This window comes from Mobula hypostoma, chromosome 1 (genome assembly GCF_963921235.1).
Source record: "Mobula hypostoma chromosome 1, sMobHyp1.1, whole genome shotgun sequence".
In the NCBI taxonomy this organism is placed as follows: Eukaryota; Metazoa; Chordata; class Chondrichthyes; order Myliobatiformes; family Myliobatidae; genus Mobula; species Mobula hypostoma.
The window spans coordinates 66,018,882-66,038,630 of NC_086097.1; the positions used below are offsets into that span (position 1 = coordinate 66,018,882).

The following is a 19,749-nucleotide window of genomic DNA, read 5'->3' on the forward strand; positions in this document are numbered from 1 at the left end:
GCTACTTCCAGGTCCACACAGTATGATTACTAGTTTTATCGACGGTACAGATAATCAGTCTCTTCTGACTTTTGATCACCCTGTCATTCTTGCTTTTATCCAATTGTAAAATAATAAAACAATTTGACTGGGGTACTTTAAATATATAACACAGTAGCTGTGTTCGTGAAGTTTAAATTTGTTAACATTTTGAGAGTCTAATTTGAGAAAAAGCACAATTATTACTTGTTTTCTTCCAGGAAAGTAATTTTTTTTTGTACTGTGCTAAAAAGTTTAGTAGCCACCTTGATACATTGATGTTCTGGAGATCAGTTTGTGTTCCGCTGGAAGCATGGAATGAGCCTGAGACATAAGAGCAGGGAGCTGAAGTGAACTTGCCACCCATTGGCAATGTGTGTTTGTGGTAGAGTTCGGCTGAAGGTCAGACTACAGAGAGTACTCATATTTGTAGTTCTCCGTGTGAATCATCACTTTTGCACATTCCTGAGCAGGAATTCTCAAATTTGCTACCCATTATGTGTACCCACTAGGTGGAACCAGGCCGTATTCTAAGACTTGGAAATGATTGTTGTACATCCTATTATTTGGCAGTCTGCAAAATTGTAAAATTGGAAATCATTATGCATGGACATTGATTAAAATGTGATCCTTTGAATAAAATCCAAAAAAGAACCTCAATTCTGCACCAGTGAAAATTCTAGTTTAATACAGCCTTTCTCTAATTTCACCCTTCCTCATTAGAAACTAGATAATTACTTAATTTGTTAATGTCAGAGCACATTCTTGCAGCAGCTAGAAGTCTGTTCCCATCGCAATTATATTGACATTATGACCAGGTAAGAAAATTTAGACTAAAAGCATTTTTGGTGTTCTGATTGAGTTTTTTGTTATTTTCTTTTCTGTAGCTCTCTAGCAATTCTGAATACACTTTTATTAATTGCAAGTGTATAGCAGTTCACATTCTACATAAATGTTGGGAAACTGCAAGAATATCTAATAATCACCATCTCCCTCTCTTCCCCCACCCCAAGAGTATTAAAATGAAGCTCAAAACATACAATAATAAAAAAGCACTCTGATTAGGTTTAAATTCAGGCACTAACGAGCTCTGCTCTTATTTTAAAACTAGTAAAGTCTGGTTATAATTCTTTGTAATGAGCAAAAGTACAATAAAGTCTTATCAATTCATGAAACTATTCTAAACATGACAAAACCTAACCTTTCTCAGAAGAAAGTCTTGGAGGAACCTCTTTTGTATCCTTCTGTTGTTTTTGCCTATGTCCTGAAAAATGCTGATCTGTGAATTACTCTCAGTCTCCCTGCCCTTCACCCCATCCAGGTGAAATCTTTGTTCATGAATGTAAGTATGTGCAAGATTCTCTTTATATCTATTTAGTGTTTTAACTTGTACTTATCTCATAACTGGCTCATCAGGAAGTTTAACAAGTGGCTAAGTGATCCAATAGATTATAAACACACTCCTCACCAGAACTGGCCAGTTCTGTTGAAAGCTTATCAATCTGCTACATTAATTCACTTTCTTTCTCATCACAGGTTATTTCCAGGATAGTCTTTTATTTTGGATTTCTAACAACTGCAGTTCCAGCATTGAATTTTAGTTGTCTCTAGCATTCAGCTTTCTCTATGTGCATGTCCAGATGGATTAGCTGTGAGTAACAAACTTCATTGCCCTCTCTGAACTGCCCCACAACCTTGGGACATTCTAGTGGCATTCAATCTCTCTTGGTCTTCACCCTAAGCATTCTCTTTGGTTTTTCATTCAGTTCTCTGAAATTTAAAACATGCATCTTTTCTGAGTTCCCCTTGTTCTGATGAAAGGTTGTCTACCTGAAATGCAAACACAGTTTCTCACCTCAGATCATCCTGATACATGACTTTCAACAATATTTTCCATTTTCATTTTAGCAATGAGAGTAGTATGAGCATCCATTAAATGTGGGCTACATTTTTAGAGTTATGTCTTTTGTCTTGCAAAATATCGAAACAAACAAACCCAGGAATAAAACAAGGTTTATTGCACGTCTCATGTGATCCTTATCTGAGGATTTAATGTTGTACAAACGACAAAAACTTAAATTTATTCAAAATACAAATTCTGCCTATGTAATAAAGAGGCTAATGGAGATGCATATGACATTTCAACCTGTATCCAAATGAGTATAACTTAGGTTATCTAAATTTCTCATTTAGTTATCTTTAAATTACTTTATGGCAAAATGAATAAGCAAAGTTCATAACTACCACCTTATCATGCTTCATGATATGTTTCATGTTCAGTTCTACCATAAGAAGCTTCATTTAACCACAATTTATGTATATAGACTTCTGTACTCTTATATTAAGTGAAATATCTCAGTAGATATCTGATTAAATATATTTAACAAAGAAAAAAATAGAACTCGTTGACTTTATTAACTTTGCCTCCAACTTTTACCCTGCCCTCAAGTTTACCTGGTCCATTTCCGACACCTCCCTCCCCTTTCTAGATCTTTCTGTCTCTGTCTCTGGAGACAGCTTATCCACTGATGTCTACTATAAGCCTACTGACTCTCACAGCTATCTGGACTATTCCTCTTCTCACCCTGTCTCTTGCAAAAACGCCATCCCCTTCTCGCAATTCCTCCGTCTCCACCGCATCTGCTCTCAGGATGAGGCTTTTCATTCTAGGACGAGGGAGATGTCTTCATTTTTTAAAGAAAGGGGCTTCCCTTCCTCCACTATCAACTCTGCTCTTAAACGCATCTCCCCCATTTCACGTACATCTGCTCTCACTCCATCCTCCCACCACCCCACTAGGAATAGGGTTCCCCTGGTCCTCACCTACCACCCCACCAGCCTCCGGGTCCAACATATTATTCTCCGTAACTTCCGCCACCTCCAACGGGATCCCACCACTAAGCACATCTTTCCCTCCCCCCCCCTGCATTCCGCAGGGATCGCTCCCTACACAACTCCCTTGTCCATTCGTCCCCCCCATCCCTCCCCACTGATCTCCCTCCTGGCACTTATCCGTGTAAGCGGAACAAGTGCTACACATGCCCTTACACTTCCTCCCTTACCACCATTCAGGGCCCCAAACAGTCCTTCCAGGTGAGGCATCACTTCACCTGTGAGTCGACTGGGGTGATATACTGCGTCTGGTGCTCCCGATGTGGCCTTTTATATATTGGTGAGACCCGACGCAGACTGGGAGACCGCTTTGCTGAACATCTATGTTCTGTCCGCCAGAGAAAGCAGGATCTCCCAGTGGCCACACATTTTAATTCCACGTCCCAGTCCCATTCTGACATGTCTATCCACGGCCTCCTCTACTGTAAAGATGAAGCCACACTCAGGTTGGAGGAACAACACCTTATATTCCGTCTGGGTAGCCTCCAACCTGATGGCATGAACATTGACTTCTCTAACTTCCGCTAAGGCCCCACCTCCCCCTCATACCCCATCTGTTACTCATTTTTATGCACACATTCTTTCTCTCACTCTCCTTTTTCTCCCTCTGTCCCTCTGAATATACCTCTTGCCCATCCTCTGGGTCACCCCCCGCCCCGTCTTTCTTCCCGGACCTCCTGTCCCATGATCCTCTCGTATCCCCTTTTGCCTATCACCTGTCCAGTTCTCGGCTCTATCCCTCCCCCTCCTGTCTTCTCCTATCATTTTGCATCTCCCCCTCCCCCTCCAGCTTTCAAATCCCTTACTCACTCTTCCTTCAGTTAGTCCTGACGAAGGGTCTCGGCCTGAAACGTCGACTGCACCTCTTCCTGTAGATGCTGCTTGGCCTGCTGCGTTCACCAGCAACTTTGATGTATGTTGCTAACATTTTAAATATGTTCATGTTGTTTCAGCTTACACAAGTCATTATCTCAAGAGGCTACACTCACAGACCAATTAAACCTTACCCTAGGCACTTACGACAATGCTTTACGTGTCAGTAAAGACATGATATCAACCACACACCACCGAAATGAAGATCTTGCAAGCCAGTTACAATTAGCCATGACTGAACACGCAGATATGGAAATGAAACTACAACAAGCATTGGGAGAGAAAAATGAATTAATTGAAAAAGTTCAGAAGTGAGTACTTTGACAATCTTTTTTTAAAGTTGGAAGTATACTTCTGTAATTCTTCAGCTCTCCTTCTGACCATGATCAACACAGGTTAAAAGTAAAATACTGTTATTTGCATACAATATATTTTCTAAATGTCTTCAAATTACTTAAAGAACTTAAATGGGGAACCAGGGAGGCTAAAAAGTTCCATGAAATATGTTTGGCAAGTAGGGTTAAAAAGAATCCCAAGGCACTTCATCCATAACATTAAAAAGGGGAGTAGATAGGGAAAGAGTAGAACCAATGAGGACTAAAGAGGGAATTTATGTTTGGAGCCAGAGGAACTAGGCAAGAGGCAAACTAAGTATGTTGCATCAGTGTTTACCAAGAAGGACATAGTGAGAGCTGGAAGGGCTATGCTGATATTCTAGGGCACAATGATAACAAAAAGAGGTATTGGGTCTTTTAGAGAGCGTTAAGGTGGATGTCCTCAGGGCCTGATGGGCTCTTTGCAGGTTATTGAGAGAGACAACAGAGGAAATACCCAATGTTGTTCCTTTGTTTAAGAAGGACAATATGGACAGACCAGGAAATTATAGGCCAGTGTGATATAGGTAGAGAAATTATTGGAGAAGATTCTTGGGTGTAGGACTTACTCACATCTAGAAAAGCATAGACTTATATGGGATAGTCAATATGCCTTTGTGCCAGGAAGGTCATGTCTTACAAATATGATTGATTTTTTTGAGAGGTGACAAGATGGTTGAGGAGGGTAGGGCTGTGGATATTGCATTGGTCAAAGTCCCTCATGATAAGCTGACAAGGGATCCTTAAAGACTTCATAGATTGCATTCAAAATTGGCCTGTTCTTAGAGGACAGAGGGTATTGGTAGATGGGTATTATGTTGACTCAAAGTCTGTGACCCCAAGGGTCAGTGCTAGGACGTCTGTTGTTTGTAATCTGTGTAAATAATTTGGATGAAAATGTAGGTCGGATAATTAGTAAGTTTGTAAATGGTATGAAAATTGGTGCGTTGTGGATAGTGAGGAACGTTATCAAAGAATGCCACAGGACATAGATCAAATGGAAATATGAGTGGGAAATGGCAGAATGAGTTTAGTTTGGACAAATGTGAAGCATGGCACATTTGGGAGATCAAATGAAAGATGGAAGTGTACAGTAAATGACTGATTCTTTCAGAAAAATTAATATACAAAGGGATCTTGGGGTGCAAATCCATAGATCCCTGAAAGTGGCTTCACAAGTAGAAAAGGTGTGAAGAAGGTGTAGGCCATATTTGCCTTCATAGGCCAGGTAATTAAACATAGAAAGTGGGAAGTTATGTTGCAGCATATAGATCTTTGGTGAGGCACCATTTGGACTGTAGTGTGCAGTTCTGGTTGTTGAATTGCAGAAAGGATGTGGAGGCTTTGGAGAGAGTGCAGAAAAGATTAGAGAACATTAGCTGTAAGAAGAGGTGGACAAGGTTAGACTGTTTCTCTGGAGCTTCGGAGGCTGAGGGTCAACCTGATTGAAGTGTATAAAATCATACAAGGCATAGGGAGTTGTTTGTCTTCTTCTTAAAGTGAAAATGTCAAATACTGGAGGTCATAGATTCAAGACGAAAGGAGGAAAGTTTAAAAGAAATTTACAAGGCAAGATTTTTTTTACATACAGGGGGTGCTAGTGGTGTGGACTGAGCTGCCAGGGCATGTGTTGTATGATAGCCAGTACATTAACAATATTTGAATGGAGGAATATGCAGGCAGCTACAATTAATTCAAATTGCCATTGTGGTCAGCACAGGTGTCATGAGCCTTCAGGCCTGTTTCTGAGCTGTTTTTCTGCAATGAAGGGCAAGTTAGAAAAATTATACTTCCAAAATACTACTTGGTTGAGCTTCCCACTAACTCAAAAGTTATGCACTTGAGCAGTAGGTCTGGATTTAAAACACAATCTAGGCTGACACTGCATTATGATACAATGAGTTTGCTGCATTGTTAGGTGATGAGTAGCTGTAAATTGCTTTTGGATATCTTGTGTTTATTTTTCACAACATCATTCACAAGCATCTTAAACATTAGCCTTTTTAAGAGTTTCTCATCAGCAGATAATCATTTAAATACAACTAAATGTAATAAAGATGAGAAGATGAAGGGCACTGGTAAAATACAAGTTTGTTTTTGCATACTATCTCCTGTAAAAGGATGTAAAAATGAGGTTTTTGATTGTTGCAATAGCTATGTAAATAATAGTAAGGCATCATGTAAAGAGTAAGGAGCTAGTGGGCCTCCTCCAATATAACTGGTGAACATCATTTCAATTAGCATCCCCAGTTCAACTTAGTCATTACTGTTTGATAATTTTGAAGTGTTTAATTTGATCCACATCTGTCTATGTAACAGCCAATTACCAAGTAAACTAATATATGTGAAGTAATATAGATTTTTGGAATATATATAGTGAGAACTACTTTCTTGGAAATCACTGTTTTGTCAATATTTCTTAAAAATTAATTGGAAAATACTAGTTGGACCTTTCTCACTCTAGTGAACAGTATAACATAAATAAGTCAGAGAAAGTGGGATTTTCTTACATTGTTATCTTTACGATCTCAGAGAGTAAGAGGCAATTGAAAATTTGGTGGTGAGGGGTTTGTGATTATGGGGAAAGGAAATAATCATCCCTATACTAACATTGCACAGCAGTCCAGAACTCATTTGTAGTTTCTAGCAACCTTTGTGCTTAAAAGGAAATCCCTATCATTTGGGAAGTTATTGTGTGATGAGGTGCATTTTCACCACATTGTAGCTGCACCTGTAATTTTTATCACACATGTTAAATATGAGAACATGTCGGAGTGCATATAGTGATGCTGCTAGGATGTAATTAAAGCAATTGCTAATGTGGAGCAACAGCACAGGAGAGCCAGATTCACAAGACTTGATCTCCCTCTGCACCAAGGGTAATTAACAAAGTGTTAACAGGTGTATCGGTTGCCAACATTAACAGAGACAGACAGGAGTGTTATACATGCAGCTCGAAGAAACTTTGTGGAGTGAATTCTAAAAATCCAAACGAGCTTATGAAGCTTATATTTGTCGGCAGCCCTTAATGAAGATGGTCTCATCTGTAAGGAATTTCTGTACGTCCTTCCCATGGAATGTGTGGGGTTTCGCCAGGTGCTCCGGTTTCCTCCCACAGTCCAAGATGTACTGGGTAGGTTAATTGGTCATTGTAAGTTGTCCTGTGATTATGTTAGGGTTAATCAGGTTTGTGGAGTTACAATGGCAGCATGGCTCGAAGGGTCAGAAGGGCCTACTCCGAGCTGAGCCACTAAATAAATAAATAAATGGTGTGTGTGTGTGTGTGTGTTCTCCTACATAAGAACATAAGAAATAGGAGTACGAGTAGGCCATCAGGCCCATCGAGTCTGCCCCGCCATTCAATAAGTTCATGGCTGATCTGTGCATAAACTCAGCTCCATCTACCTGCCTTTTCCCCATAGCCCTTAATCCCCCTTCTATGTAAAAATCTATCTAACTGTATCTTAAATATATTTAGTGAAGAAGCCTCAACTGCTCCCTGGAGAGAGAATTCCACAGAGTCACTACTCTCTGGGAAAAACGGTTTCTCCTCATCTCCGTCCTAAATCTTCTCCCTGAATCTTGAGGCAATGTTCCATAGTTCTAGTCTCACCTTCCAATGGAAGCAACTTTCCTACTATCTTATCGATCCCTTTCAAAATTTTGTACGTTTCTATAAGATCCCTTCTCATTCTTCTGAATTCCAGAGAGTATAGTCCCAGGTGACTCAATCTCTCCTCATAGTTAACCCCTTCATCGCTGGAGTCAACCTGGTGAACCTCCTCTGCACTGCCTCCAAAGCTAGTATATCCTTCTTCAAGTATGGAGACCAGAACTGCACACAGTACTCCAGGTGCGGCCTCACCAGTACCCTGTATAGTTGCAGCATGACCTCCCTGCTCTTGAATTCAATCCCTCTAGCAATGAAGGCCAACATTCCGTTTGCCTTCTTGATAGTCTGCTGCACCTGCAAGCCAACTTTTTGCGATTCATGCACAAACACTCCCAAGTCCCTCTGCACAACTGCATGCTGCAATCTTCCATCATTTAAATAATAATCTGCTCTTCTATTATTCCTTCCAAAGTGGATGATCTCGCATTTACCAACATTGTATTCCATCTGCCAGACCTTGTCCCAATAACTTAACCTATCTATATCCCTCTGCAGACTCTCCACATCCTCGGTACACTATGCTTTTCCACTTAGTTTAATGTCATCAGCAAATTTTGTTATGCTACACTCAGTCCCCTCTGTCCAAATCATCAATGTAAATGGTAAACAGCTGCGGGCCCAGCACCGACCCCTGCAGCACCCCACTCACCACTGACTGCCAACCGGAGAAATACCCATTTATACCAACTCTCTGTCTTCTATTGGTTAACCAATCCACTATCCATGCCAATACACTTCCTCCAACTCCATGCATCCGTATCTTATTTATAAGTCTCTTGTTTGGCACCTTATTGAACGCCTTCTGGAAATCCAAGTATACGACATCCACCTGTTCCCCTCTATCCACTGCACTCATTATGTCCTCAAAGAACTCCAATAAGTTTATCAAACAGGACCTCCCTTTCTGAATCCATGCTGCGTCTGTCTAATGGAACCACTCCTTTCTAAATGTTTAGATATTTCTTCCTTAATGACAGCTTCAAGCATTTTCCCAACTACAGATGTATAGGCAACTGGCCTATAGTTGCCCATCTTTTGCCTACATCCTTTTTTAAAAAGCGGCGTGACATTTGCTGTCTTCCAATCAACCGGGACCTGCCCAGAGTCTAGAGAATTTCGGTAAAGCGTGTACTATAACCTCTGCCAATTCCCTCAGCACCCTGGGATGCATCCCATCAGGACCAGGGGACTATCTACCTTCAGGCCCTCTAGTTTGCTCATCACTATCTCTTTAGTGACAGTGATTTTATCGAGGTCCTCACCTCCCATTTCATCCATAACATTGTTCTTTGACATATTAGACGTGTCTTCCACCCTGAAGACCGACACAAAATAGTCGTTCAATGCCTCAGCCATTTCCTTATCACCCAATATCAATTTCCCCTTCTCGTCTTCCAAGGGACCTATGTTGACTTTAGCTATATTTGAACACAACATTTTTCATAACCCAAACATAGAACATTCACTAGATTTTCAGCTCTCTCCCTCAACTTTGCAAGGAAGATGGTAAAGACAGAAATAAGAATAGCTACATTTTATTTTTGAGGTGACGTGCCTTTTATTTTTCATCCCTAAATGGCTTTGAACTCAATGGTTGGCAGACCATTCATTTAGACTGCTCAGAGTCGCTTATATTGCTAACACTCTAGAGTGACCTGAGACTGCAGAGCTCCTTCCTCAAAGGATGTTAGTGAACCAGATGGATTTTTAAAATGATGTCATAGTATTGTGACCACCATTGCTTATACTATGGTTTCATTGAATTCATTTCATATTTTCTTCAAATAAAGTGGGTTGAAGCTCTGAAGAAGGGTTAGAATTTATGCTCCTGAATCATTGCCCCAGGCCAGCCCATTCCAATGGTTTATGTACATGGTGATAGGCCTTTTCCTTGCTGTCATGGGTTAATGTCCATTAAATTTTCAGATTATTACAAGTTTATTTATTGTTTCCTTCTATAGATTTGCACAGTTAGAGCACTAGGGATGCCAGGCAGGATAGTTGAATGCTCATTTAGTGGGATGTGGGAAGACACCTCCAGTGTCCCTGACAGCTACACTTGCAAGAAATGCATCCAGCTGCAGCTTCTGACACTCATCTTCAAGGAGTTGGAGCTGGAATTGGATGAACTCCGGATCAGCGGATGATAAGACAGGATGTTTAGAACGTTTAGAGAGGTAGTTGCACTGGGTGACAGTCAGAAGGGTGAAAGAGTGAAAGCCAGTGCAGAGTACCCCTGTGCCATCCCCCTCAACAACAGGAATACTGTACCACTTTGGATTTTGTTGGGGGGAATGATCTAGCAGGGGAAAGTTACAGCAGTCAGGTATCCAGCACTGAGTTTGGCTCTGTGGCTCAGAAGGGAAGGGGGGAAAAGTGGTGATAGGGGATTCATTAGTTAGGGGAACAAAAAGGAGCTTCTGTGGACTAGAACGAGATTCCCAGATGGTGTGTTGCCTCCTGGGTGCCAGGGTCCATGTTATCTCAGATTGAATCTTCACCATTCTTAAGTGGGAAGGTGAATAGCCAGAGGCCATGGTCCATATAGGCACCACTGACATAGGTAGGAAAAGGAAGAGGGTCTGCAAAGTGAGGGTAGGGAGTTAGAGGCAAAATTAAAGGACAGAACATCCAGGGTTGTGATCTCAGTACTGCAATCCATGCCATGAGCTAGTGAGGCCAGAAATAGGAAGATCATACAATTTAACACATGGCTAAGGAGTTGGTGTAGAAGGGAGGGCTTCAGATTTTTGGATCATTGTGTTCTCTTTCTGGGAAGCTGGGACCTGTACGGAAGAGACCATTTGCACCTAAACTGGAGAGGGACTAATATCCTAGCTGGAAGGTTTGCTAGTAGTACTACACAGGGGGTGGGAAGAGGTTAAACTAGAGTTGCAGGTGGTGGGGTGGGAACCAGAGTGCCAGAACAGATAGTGGAGAGGTTGTGGAGACAAATGTTAAGACCACAGACAAAGTCAGGAATCAAAAGATTGAGCATAGTGGGACTAATGTTCTGAATTGTGTATATTTCAATGCAAGAAGTATTGTAGGAAATTACAGATGAGCTCAGGACATGGATCAACACATGGAATTATGAAATTCTAGCCTTTAGTGAGACTTGGTTGCAGGAGGGTCAGGACTGGCAGCTCAATGTTCTGATGTTTTAGACATGATACAGTTGGTGGGGGGAGGGGTAGTTAAAGAGCGAGAGTTAGCATTACTAGTCAGGGATAATTCAAGACAGTACTCAGTCAGGACAGACTAGAGAACTCATGTACTGAGGCTTTATGGGTGGAACTGAAGAATAAGAAATGTATGACCACGTTAAAGGGGCTATATTATATACCACCCAAAAGTCCACAGGATTTAGAGGAACAAATTTCTAAAGAGATTGCAGATTGTTGAAAGAAACATAGGTTTATGATTGTTAGTGATTTTAACTTTCTACATATTGACCAGGACTCCTATCCTGCAAAAGGACTAGATGGGATTGACTTTGTCAAATGTGTTCAGTAAAGTTACCTTAATCAGTACATAGAAGTCCAAACGAGAGAGTGTGCAATACTTGGTCTCCTATTAGGGAATGAGACAGGGCAGGTGACAGAAATTTGTGCGGTGAAACACTTTGCATCTAGTGATCATAATGTCATTAGTTTCAAAGTAAATATAGAACAGGATAGGCCTGGTCCTCGAGCTGAGATTCTAAATTGGAGAAAGGCCAATTTTGATGGTATCAAAAGAGATCTGGCAGGTGTGGATTGGGACAAGCTGCTTTCTGGCAAAGGTGTACTTGGTAAGTGGGAGGCCTTCAAAAGTGAAATTTTGAAAGTACAAAGCTTGTATGTGCCTGTCAGAATAAAAGGTAAAGATAACAGGTTTAGGGAATCTTGGTTTTCAGGAGATGTTGAGGCGATGGCTAAGAAAAAAGGGATGTGCACAGCAGTTATAGGCAGGTAGAAACAAATTAGGTAATTATGGAGTATAAAAAATGCAAGTGAACACAGGACAGAAGTCAGGAGTGCTAAAAGAAGGCATGAGGTTGCTGTAGCAGACAAAATGAAGGAGGATCCTAAGGGATTCTACAGATAAGGATCGCAAGGGACAAAATTGGAACACTGGAAGATCTGAATGATAATCAATGCATAGAGCCAAAAGAGATGGGAGAGATCTTAAGTGGATTTTTTGCATCAGTATTTACTTGGGAGATGGACCCAGAATCTATAGAAGCTGCATGGACCCTATACAGACTACACAGGAGAAGGTGTTTGCCATCTTGAGGCAAATTAGGATGGATAAATTCTAGGGCCTAACAAGGTGTTCCCTTGTCCCCTTGGGAGGTGTGCAGAAATTGCAGGGGACCTAGCCTTAATGATGGGAGAGGTGCTGGAGGATTGGAGGGTAGCTAATGTTGTTATGCTGTTTAAGAAGTACTCATAGAATAAACCAGGAAATTATAGGGCAGTGAGCCTGACATCAATGGTGGGAAGGTTACTGGAAGGATTTCTAAGGGACTGGATATTTTAATATATGGATAGACAAGGACTGATTAGGAGTAGTCAGCATGGCTTTGTGTGAAGTGGGTTGTGTCTGACCAATCTTACAGAGTTTTTTGAGGAAATTACCAGGAAAGTTGATGAAGATAAGACAGTGGATGTCATCTACATGGACTTCAGCAAGGCATATGACAAGGTCCTGTTTAGGAGGTTGGTTAAGAAGGTTCAGTTACTTGGCATTCAAGATGAGGTAGTAAATTGGATTTGTGGGAGAAGGCAGAGAGTGGTAGTAGCTGATTGCCTGTCTGACTGGAGGCCTGTGACTAGTGAAGTGTTGCAGGGGTCAGTGCTCCATTATTGTATGTCAAAGATCTGGATAATAATGTGGGTAACAGGATCAGCAAATTTGCCAATGACACCAAGATTGGGAGTATAGTGAACTGCGACTATCAAAGCTTGCAATGGGATCTGGACCAGCTGGAAAAATAGGCTGAAAAGTGACAGATGGAACTTAATGCAGACAAATGTGAAGTGTTTGAAAGGACCAACCAGGGTACATCTTACACAGTGAGCAGTAGGGCACTGAAGAGTGTGGTAGAACAAAGGGATCTGGGAATATAGGTCCATAGTTCATTGAAAGGGGCGTCACAGGTAGATAGAGTTGTAAAGAAAGCTTTGGCACTTGGGCCTTCATAAGTTTAGTACAGTATTGAGTACAGGAATTGGAGATGTTATATTGAAGTTGTATAAGATGTTGGTGAGGCCTAATTTGGAGTATTGTGTGCAGTTCTGGTCATCTACATATAGGAACAATGTAAATAAGATTGAAAGAGTACAGAGAAAATTTACAACAATGTTGCCAGGATTGGAGGACCTGAGTTATAAGGAAAGATTGAATAGGTTAGAAGTTTATTCCCTAGAACATAGAAGATTGAGGGGAGACAATAGAGGTATACAAAATTATGAGGGATATAGAGATGGTAAATGCAAGCAGGCTTACCCCACTGAAATTGGATGAGACTACAACTAGAGGTCATGGGTTAAGGGTGAAAGGTGAAATGTTTAAGAGGAACATGAGGGGAAACTTCTTCACTCAGAAAGTGGTGAGAGTGTGGAATAAACTGCCATCACAAGTGGTAGATACAATTTAAATTCAAGGAATAAGAGAAGTTTGGATGGGAAGGGTTTGGAGTGCTATGGTCCGTGTGCAGTTTAAATGGTTTGGCACAGACTAGATTGGCCAAGTAGCTTGTTTCTGTACCGTAGTTTTCTATAACACTAACCTATCAGAATTACAATAAGGGCATTGGATACCTTCATTGCCTGAAAGATGAAGGAAATCTTATATGCTCCAGATCATTTGTCCCAAGTTGCAGTTTACAGTGTTCAAGATAACTTTGGTATTCAGAAAGGACCTTCCTTGGAGAGTGACTCTTGTCTTTCAGAAGCCCTTTAACTGGCAAAGAAGCACAAAGAAGACCATCTTTTAAATTACTCCTCAGACACTGCTACAGGGATTCCTCGATTATCAACCAGATGCTTTTTTTTTCTAATCTGTTCAAAACTGTTTTTACATTTTAATTCTTATTTCCCATTTTCAAGTAAGTGAGAAATTGATCAGTCTATTATCTACCCACCATGCCCACTACATGAAGAACCCTTTGCAGTGTGTGACCACCAATGTGAACGAATAAATGGACATGACATAATTAGCTTTTCTGAATGACTATAAGCTCCATCATTAGATAACCATGAAAAATCTATTCTTTTTACTGTAAAACCTAATCTGAACTCATAGTGTCTTTTCCCTAAATTTTAAGCATATTGTTCTTTCCCTAGTATCACACAAATTGATTGGCGTTTGCAACTGCACAAAACAGATCAGGCAAAAGTGGGTATTCCTATGCTCATTTAAAGCTAGAAGAGAGCCACAGCTCACTGGGTCTCTGGTGTTTCTTCAGGACAGACTGATTACATCTACAAATTCCACAAATGAAGACAAGCACCAGAGAAAGTTCACAGATATGATTAGGGTAGTTAGAAGGCAACATACTGCCCCTTCTTTCGTTTATTGCTTGGATAATGTTATGTTAGAGCATAATGTGAATGATTATCACTCTCGTCACTGCTCCTCCTTAGCAAGTGTACAGAAAGCTCCTCAGTTGCAGTGTAGCTATGGGTTCTCTATCTCAGTAACCAATGCTAAGAATTTCCAACTCCTTGACCTGAATTGTTGGTATGCAGAATCCCTTCAAAGCTATTCCTTCAGCTTAGCACGGTAGAAATACCAATACATTTTGTTTAAAAATAGTTATATTTTGTAAAGCAAGGGCAATTGAACTAAGTTGTGAATCTGTTGAAAACCTTCAGCCTGGGCCAATTTTATTTAAAATTCAACAAGGTAACTTTCAGACCAAATCAGTCTATTAGTTTGAATTAACAAAAGATAATTCCACCATGGTCACTTACCTATTTAAAAAAGATTGGTCCTTTTTTTCAGAAGCTTTGGTTTTGAACCATTCTGTAGATGGTTTAACATACCAATACAGTTCTCCCAGTGATGATAGTTCAATCTGTAAAGAGTACTATAATGGATATAAAGAGTACTTTCTACAAACTCAGCTGCTTGATCTATCATTTTGGATCTCTCCCTCTCCCTCCCACTTTCAAATCTCTTACTAGCTCTTCCTTCAGTTAGTCCTGACAAAGGGTCTCGGCCCAAAATGTCAACTGTACCTCTTCCTAGAGATGCTGCCTGGCCCGCTGTGTTCACCAGCAACTTTGATGTGTGTTGCTCGATTTTCCAGCATCTGCAGAATTCCTCGTGTTTGCTTGAACTATTTGGTGGTTGAATTTGTTAGTAAAATGGATAGGCATGAGTGCTGCAAAGTTAAGAGAGCATTCTGTGGCTTTTGAGTAAAGCAATAGTACTTTAGCCTCAGATTGTATTAAATGACTGAGTATTGCTGCAGATAACCATGGTTATGGTAATAAGTATCCTGACCATATGATCATGCAAAATGATCATAGTTAATTCAAATACATAATTTTAATATAAACATATATGTATGTATATGCACCAGGAAAATTTAATGATTTGGCTTATTTTACTTTCATCACCAAATCTGATGTATTACTGACATCATCTGGGAGAATAACAACGTTTCCTGATTCTCCCTAATAAACAACTTCCTCTAACCCCACTTTTCTCTGTATTCATTGTTGCCTTCAAAACCAAGCTCAGGTAGTTCAAGGTTTTTGATTTCAAGATTGATCCTATACCTTAAACATGAGTATCTACACTATTTATGAACTTTATGATGGTTCTGATTCTTTCTCCCTTCCTCTCTTTCTTTCCCTATTTGCCTTCATTTATTTCATTCTAGTTTTCTGTCTTTCCCCACCTTGCTCTCAGTTTGTTTGTTACAACTCTACCTTCCTTCATTCTATCTCCCTATTCTTCCCTGTTTGATTTTAGTGATTTGCGATATTTTGTGTGGGTAACTGTAGATGCTTAACTAGTGTTCGTTTCCAATTTACAGCTTCACCACTCATTTTCTTGCAACTGCAGATGATGAAGTTATACATATGGTTTCACAGTTAGTTAGCTTATATGCCACATAAATGTCCATTCCTTGTGCGAGGCTAGATAGTATTAGTTCCACCCAGTTAATTGACCATGGAGATACCGAAGCCAATCCAAATCTTGCTTGGCATCTCCTTGCACCAACTTATGGGAGTGCCTGGACAGCAACAGACCAGCGAAGTGGAAGTGTAAAGGAACTGGAGCAGTTGGATGTAAACTTCATGGTTCACAGAGAAAATATGCAACCTCTAGCCATCTGTGGAATTACATACTCTCCCTGTGATATGTTTATAAATGTTGAGCCATATCGAGATGTCAGAATTCCATCCTGAGGATATCCTGCATCCTGTATTTAGTCCAGCAGTATCCAAATTGTTTCCTTTTAAGTGACTTTAGAGTCATGCTCCAAAATGAAATCCAGTTTTCCATTAATATACAGTTCAAGAGTATCCACCACTGATGGCTCTTTGTAAACTGATAGGCCTTAATATTTGTTTAGCTAGCTGTCACTTTTGAGAGTTACTTAAAAATAACGCTACATTTTATACCAATTTCCAGAACTTCAGGTGTGCACATCAATGAAATAAGATGTCTGAGTTTACAAGTAGCATGTCTTCGACCTTATCCCTAATGGTATTACACCTTTAAGTGTAATTAATGAAAGTAATTCAACATAAAGTGAGATTAATTTAATACAGTAACATTACCTTTAATAGCTATCTTTAGCTTGTTAGCATGTTGTCACTTATCTCTGACGTGCACTGTTAAACCCAGGGTAAAGGACATTCCCCTATAAGTAGATTAAAGTCACACAACTACTGCTCAACTTTTATTGGACCTCAGAAATGGAGATTAGAGAGCTGGAAATAACATCTCTTTCTAATGGTCATTTGAGGGCAGTAATGGTTGGAGAGAAGTATTGTCCAATTTGGCTGTGGTTCTCCTGGTAAAACATCAGCAAGTCCTGAAGTCAGTATGGAGTGATGTACATTTTGCCTTTGTGCACCAAAGAGCACCATTTATAAACCTTAATGCTCACATCCCTCTTTGTACTAACTGATAATGTCCCTGAAGTTAGATCCATAGTTAAAACCACTGCACAGTGCATTATCGTCATAACATCTCTATTTTTGTGTTTGAGCAAAAACTTCTGACACAGCAACAAAAGGCACAGTGTTAGAAAAACTGCAGTAGAGTATAATGCAGTATTAACATATCAACATAATGTTAGAATGAAGGGCAGGAAATTATCCAGATATTAACAAAATGGGTCAAATGGGAGAAAGGTAGAACTTACAGGCAGAAAATGCAAACCTATCATCATTCAGCGCGTCTTTTTCATTGAAAGGTTTACGGTCTAGAAGTCAGCCCATCTGAAAAGTTGGGGTTCTAGACGTTGGGAGTTAATATGTTCAAGCTGGCTGCCAGATTTACAAATTGGCTCAATTGGCTCAAATTGGCTTATGGAGTCCCATACCTGACATCCAGAGATCAGCTTCCTAACTGCAGATTCCTGCATGGGAGGATGACAGGGAGAACTTAAAGACTGGGGAAAATATTCTTGCTCCTCAAGGGCCATTGCAGGGTTGGGAAAATGTTTATATTCCAACTCTCCCCTTCTCAACCAATTACATTAAACTACCTTTGCTTCTATCTAATGATCTATTAGTAAACTAATGATATTTTGGTTAATAGAAGAATAAACTGCCAGCCTCGTTAAAATATATTAATTACCAACACAGTCCAAGAGAGATTTAATTGCACAACCCTGCTCTGGTCCCTTTAAACTACAAATAGGCAATTCTGAAGATCTTTAAATAGTTCATATCAGTATTGACCCCAACTCAACCATTTGTCACTGTTTTCATTTGAAATCTTGCTGTGGGACATACTTTTGCAAAAAGTGTATCAAGGGTATTGTGCAAGTTAACCGTCAAACTGGAGGGAATACTGAGCTTTGCTGGAAAAATTCGACAACTTATAAGTACAGAACAGTACTTATAACTACAGTACTTCAATGTGAAAACAATATCATATGAACATTAATAAACAGTTAATCTGATTTTGTTTAATGCTGATGAGCTTTGTTGAAGAAAATGAGTTGTTGGAGGCGTGTAGAAAACTCTCTGGCTTTCTTGGCATTATTACATTTTGGTATCAACTTGAAAAACAAAAAAGAGCACAGTGTGGCATGTCAGACTGGAATAAAGTGAACATTGAGCTATGATCTTTCTAGCTCATAAATGTTGCATAATATATATGATTTGATAAATAACATGCTATTGGTCCTGAAAAGTCAGAAAATAATTAATTTTATTATTGTGAAGTAGAAACATTTGCTTATTTGAACAAGGTCAAACTAACTGTAAAGCCATTCTAAAGGATACAAGAATATAATTCAAGACTATGATTTTGAAGTCATATTTTAAAATAAATTTTTAAACAAATTTAAAATGTTTTGAAAGATTCCCTCAATTTTTTCCTCAAATTTTAAAAGACAAATATTACATGAGACTTATTTATTTATTTCAACCTGGTTCATTAGTATCATAATTATTTCAGAATACTGAAATACTTGTGCATTCCCTGTGAAAGGTGTCAGTACTCCGTGGTAGTTGCTAACATCCTTCAATTTGTGCCAATGGAATTCAGCAATGTAGTTTGGAAATATGAAGGACTATGAAACAATTACACCTCAATGTGAAATGACCTCTAAGCCTTGAAATCCATGAGATATTACATGAGTTGTTCAAGGAAGTTCTAACACTCTTTCTAACATGGCTGTGAGAAAAATGTGATTGAAATCCTGAGTTCCTTATGCAATTTTATTTGCAAAGGAACTCTGGAGGAACATGGAATTTAACACGTTAGTGTTGAATGTCGTTTCATTGATTGAAGGTTAGGAAAATGGAGTGAACAATTTTGGCAATGAGAATCTAGGCAGTGCTTATTTCATTTAAAAGTGAACATTGCTCACCCAAAAGTTAAATGTTAAGGATTTTTTTGGTATGATAGAGGGTCATGTTACATTTGGGAAGAAAGTATGATGATCTTTTGATTGTTGACCAAAACTGAAAAAAAAATGCATATCAAAACTGTTTGGCAAGAGTAGCTTCATTTTTAGAAATTTTCTGAAAAGCCTCAAAAACAACTTGCTTTTTTGTTGTTTTCTGTTGCATTGACTTCAATCTTTTCTATTAGTTATTTATATTCATACAATTGGTTATATTACATCATTAATCTTGCAATGGTCAGTTTTATGGCTGCCTTTTTGAAACTACTCAACAACAAGTTGTTATGTTACCATTACTAGAGAAACATTTTTGGAGCAACCTCTGCATGAGTTTTACTGTTAAATCAATACAGATATGAAGTAATGTACAGACTTTCATCTTCCATCTAACTGTTTTAGGCAAACTGCAAATGAACATGCAAGTCCACAGATTTCTGCAAAAATGTAGTAGTGTGTAGTGAGAAGCTGACATTGTAGTAACTACTACAGTTTGCCGATAGTGACGTTGTGTCACAGAGATGACCAGTACTTACAAACTCGTTCTTTTTTAAGTGTATACAAATCAGTCTCACTTACAGTGGCTGATGCCTGAAAGATTGGAGTGCTTTGCAATAAAATATCAAACTGATTTTTGAAGAAATGATTCTGATACAAAATCTGAATAGTAAACATTAAATATTTATATTAAGGTTGCCAACAGTTTTATTAAGATCTATGTTTGGAGAATTTAGTAAGCTGTAGCATGTTATTTGAATTGGGAAGAGAGAAACTGCAATAGAAAAATTAGCTTGAGCATTTTAACAAACAGGTTAACTAGTTTATCTGTT

The 19,749-nt window shown here is 39.4% G+C and overlaps 1 protein-coding gene across 3 annotated transcripts in view; it reads left to right on the forward strand.

The window, feature by feature from the left end:
• mipol1 (mirror-image polydactyly 1) overlaps positions 1-19,749 on the forward strand; it is a 414,667-nt gene that overhangs the window by 393,922 nt on the left and 996 nt on the right. The window contains exon 11 of one of the 3 annotated variants that reach the window (XM_063050030.1): positions 3,864-4,094. The exons of the other annotated variants lie outside the window; for them this stretch is intronic. Within the exon in view, the coding sequence (XP_062906100.1) occupies positions 3,864-4,094 (231 nt within the window). The remainder of the gene's footprint in view (positions 1-3,863; positions 4,095-19,749) is intronic. 3 annotated transcript variants of the gene reach the window in all.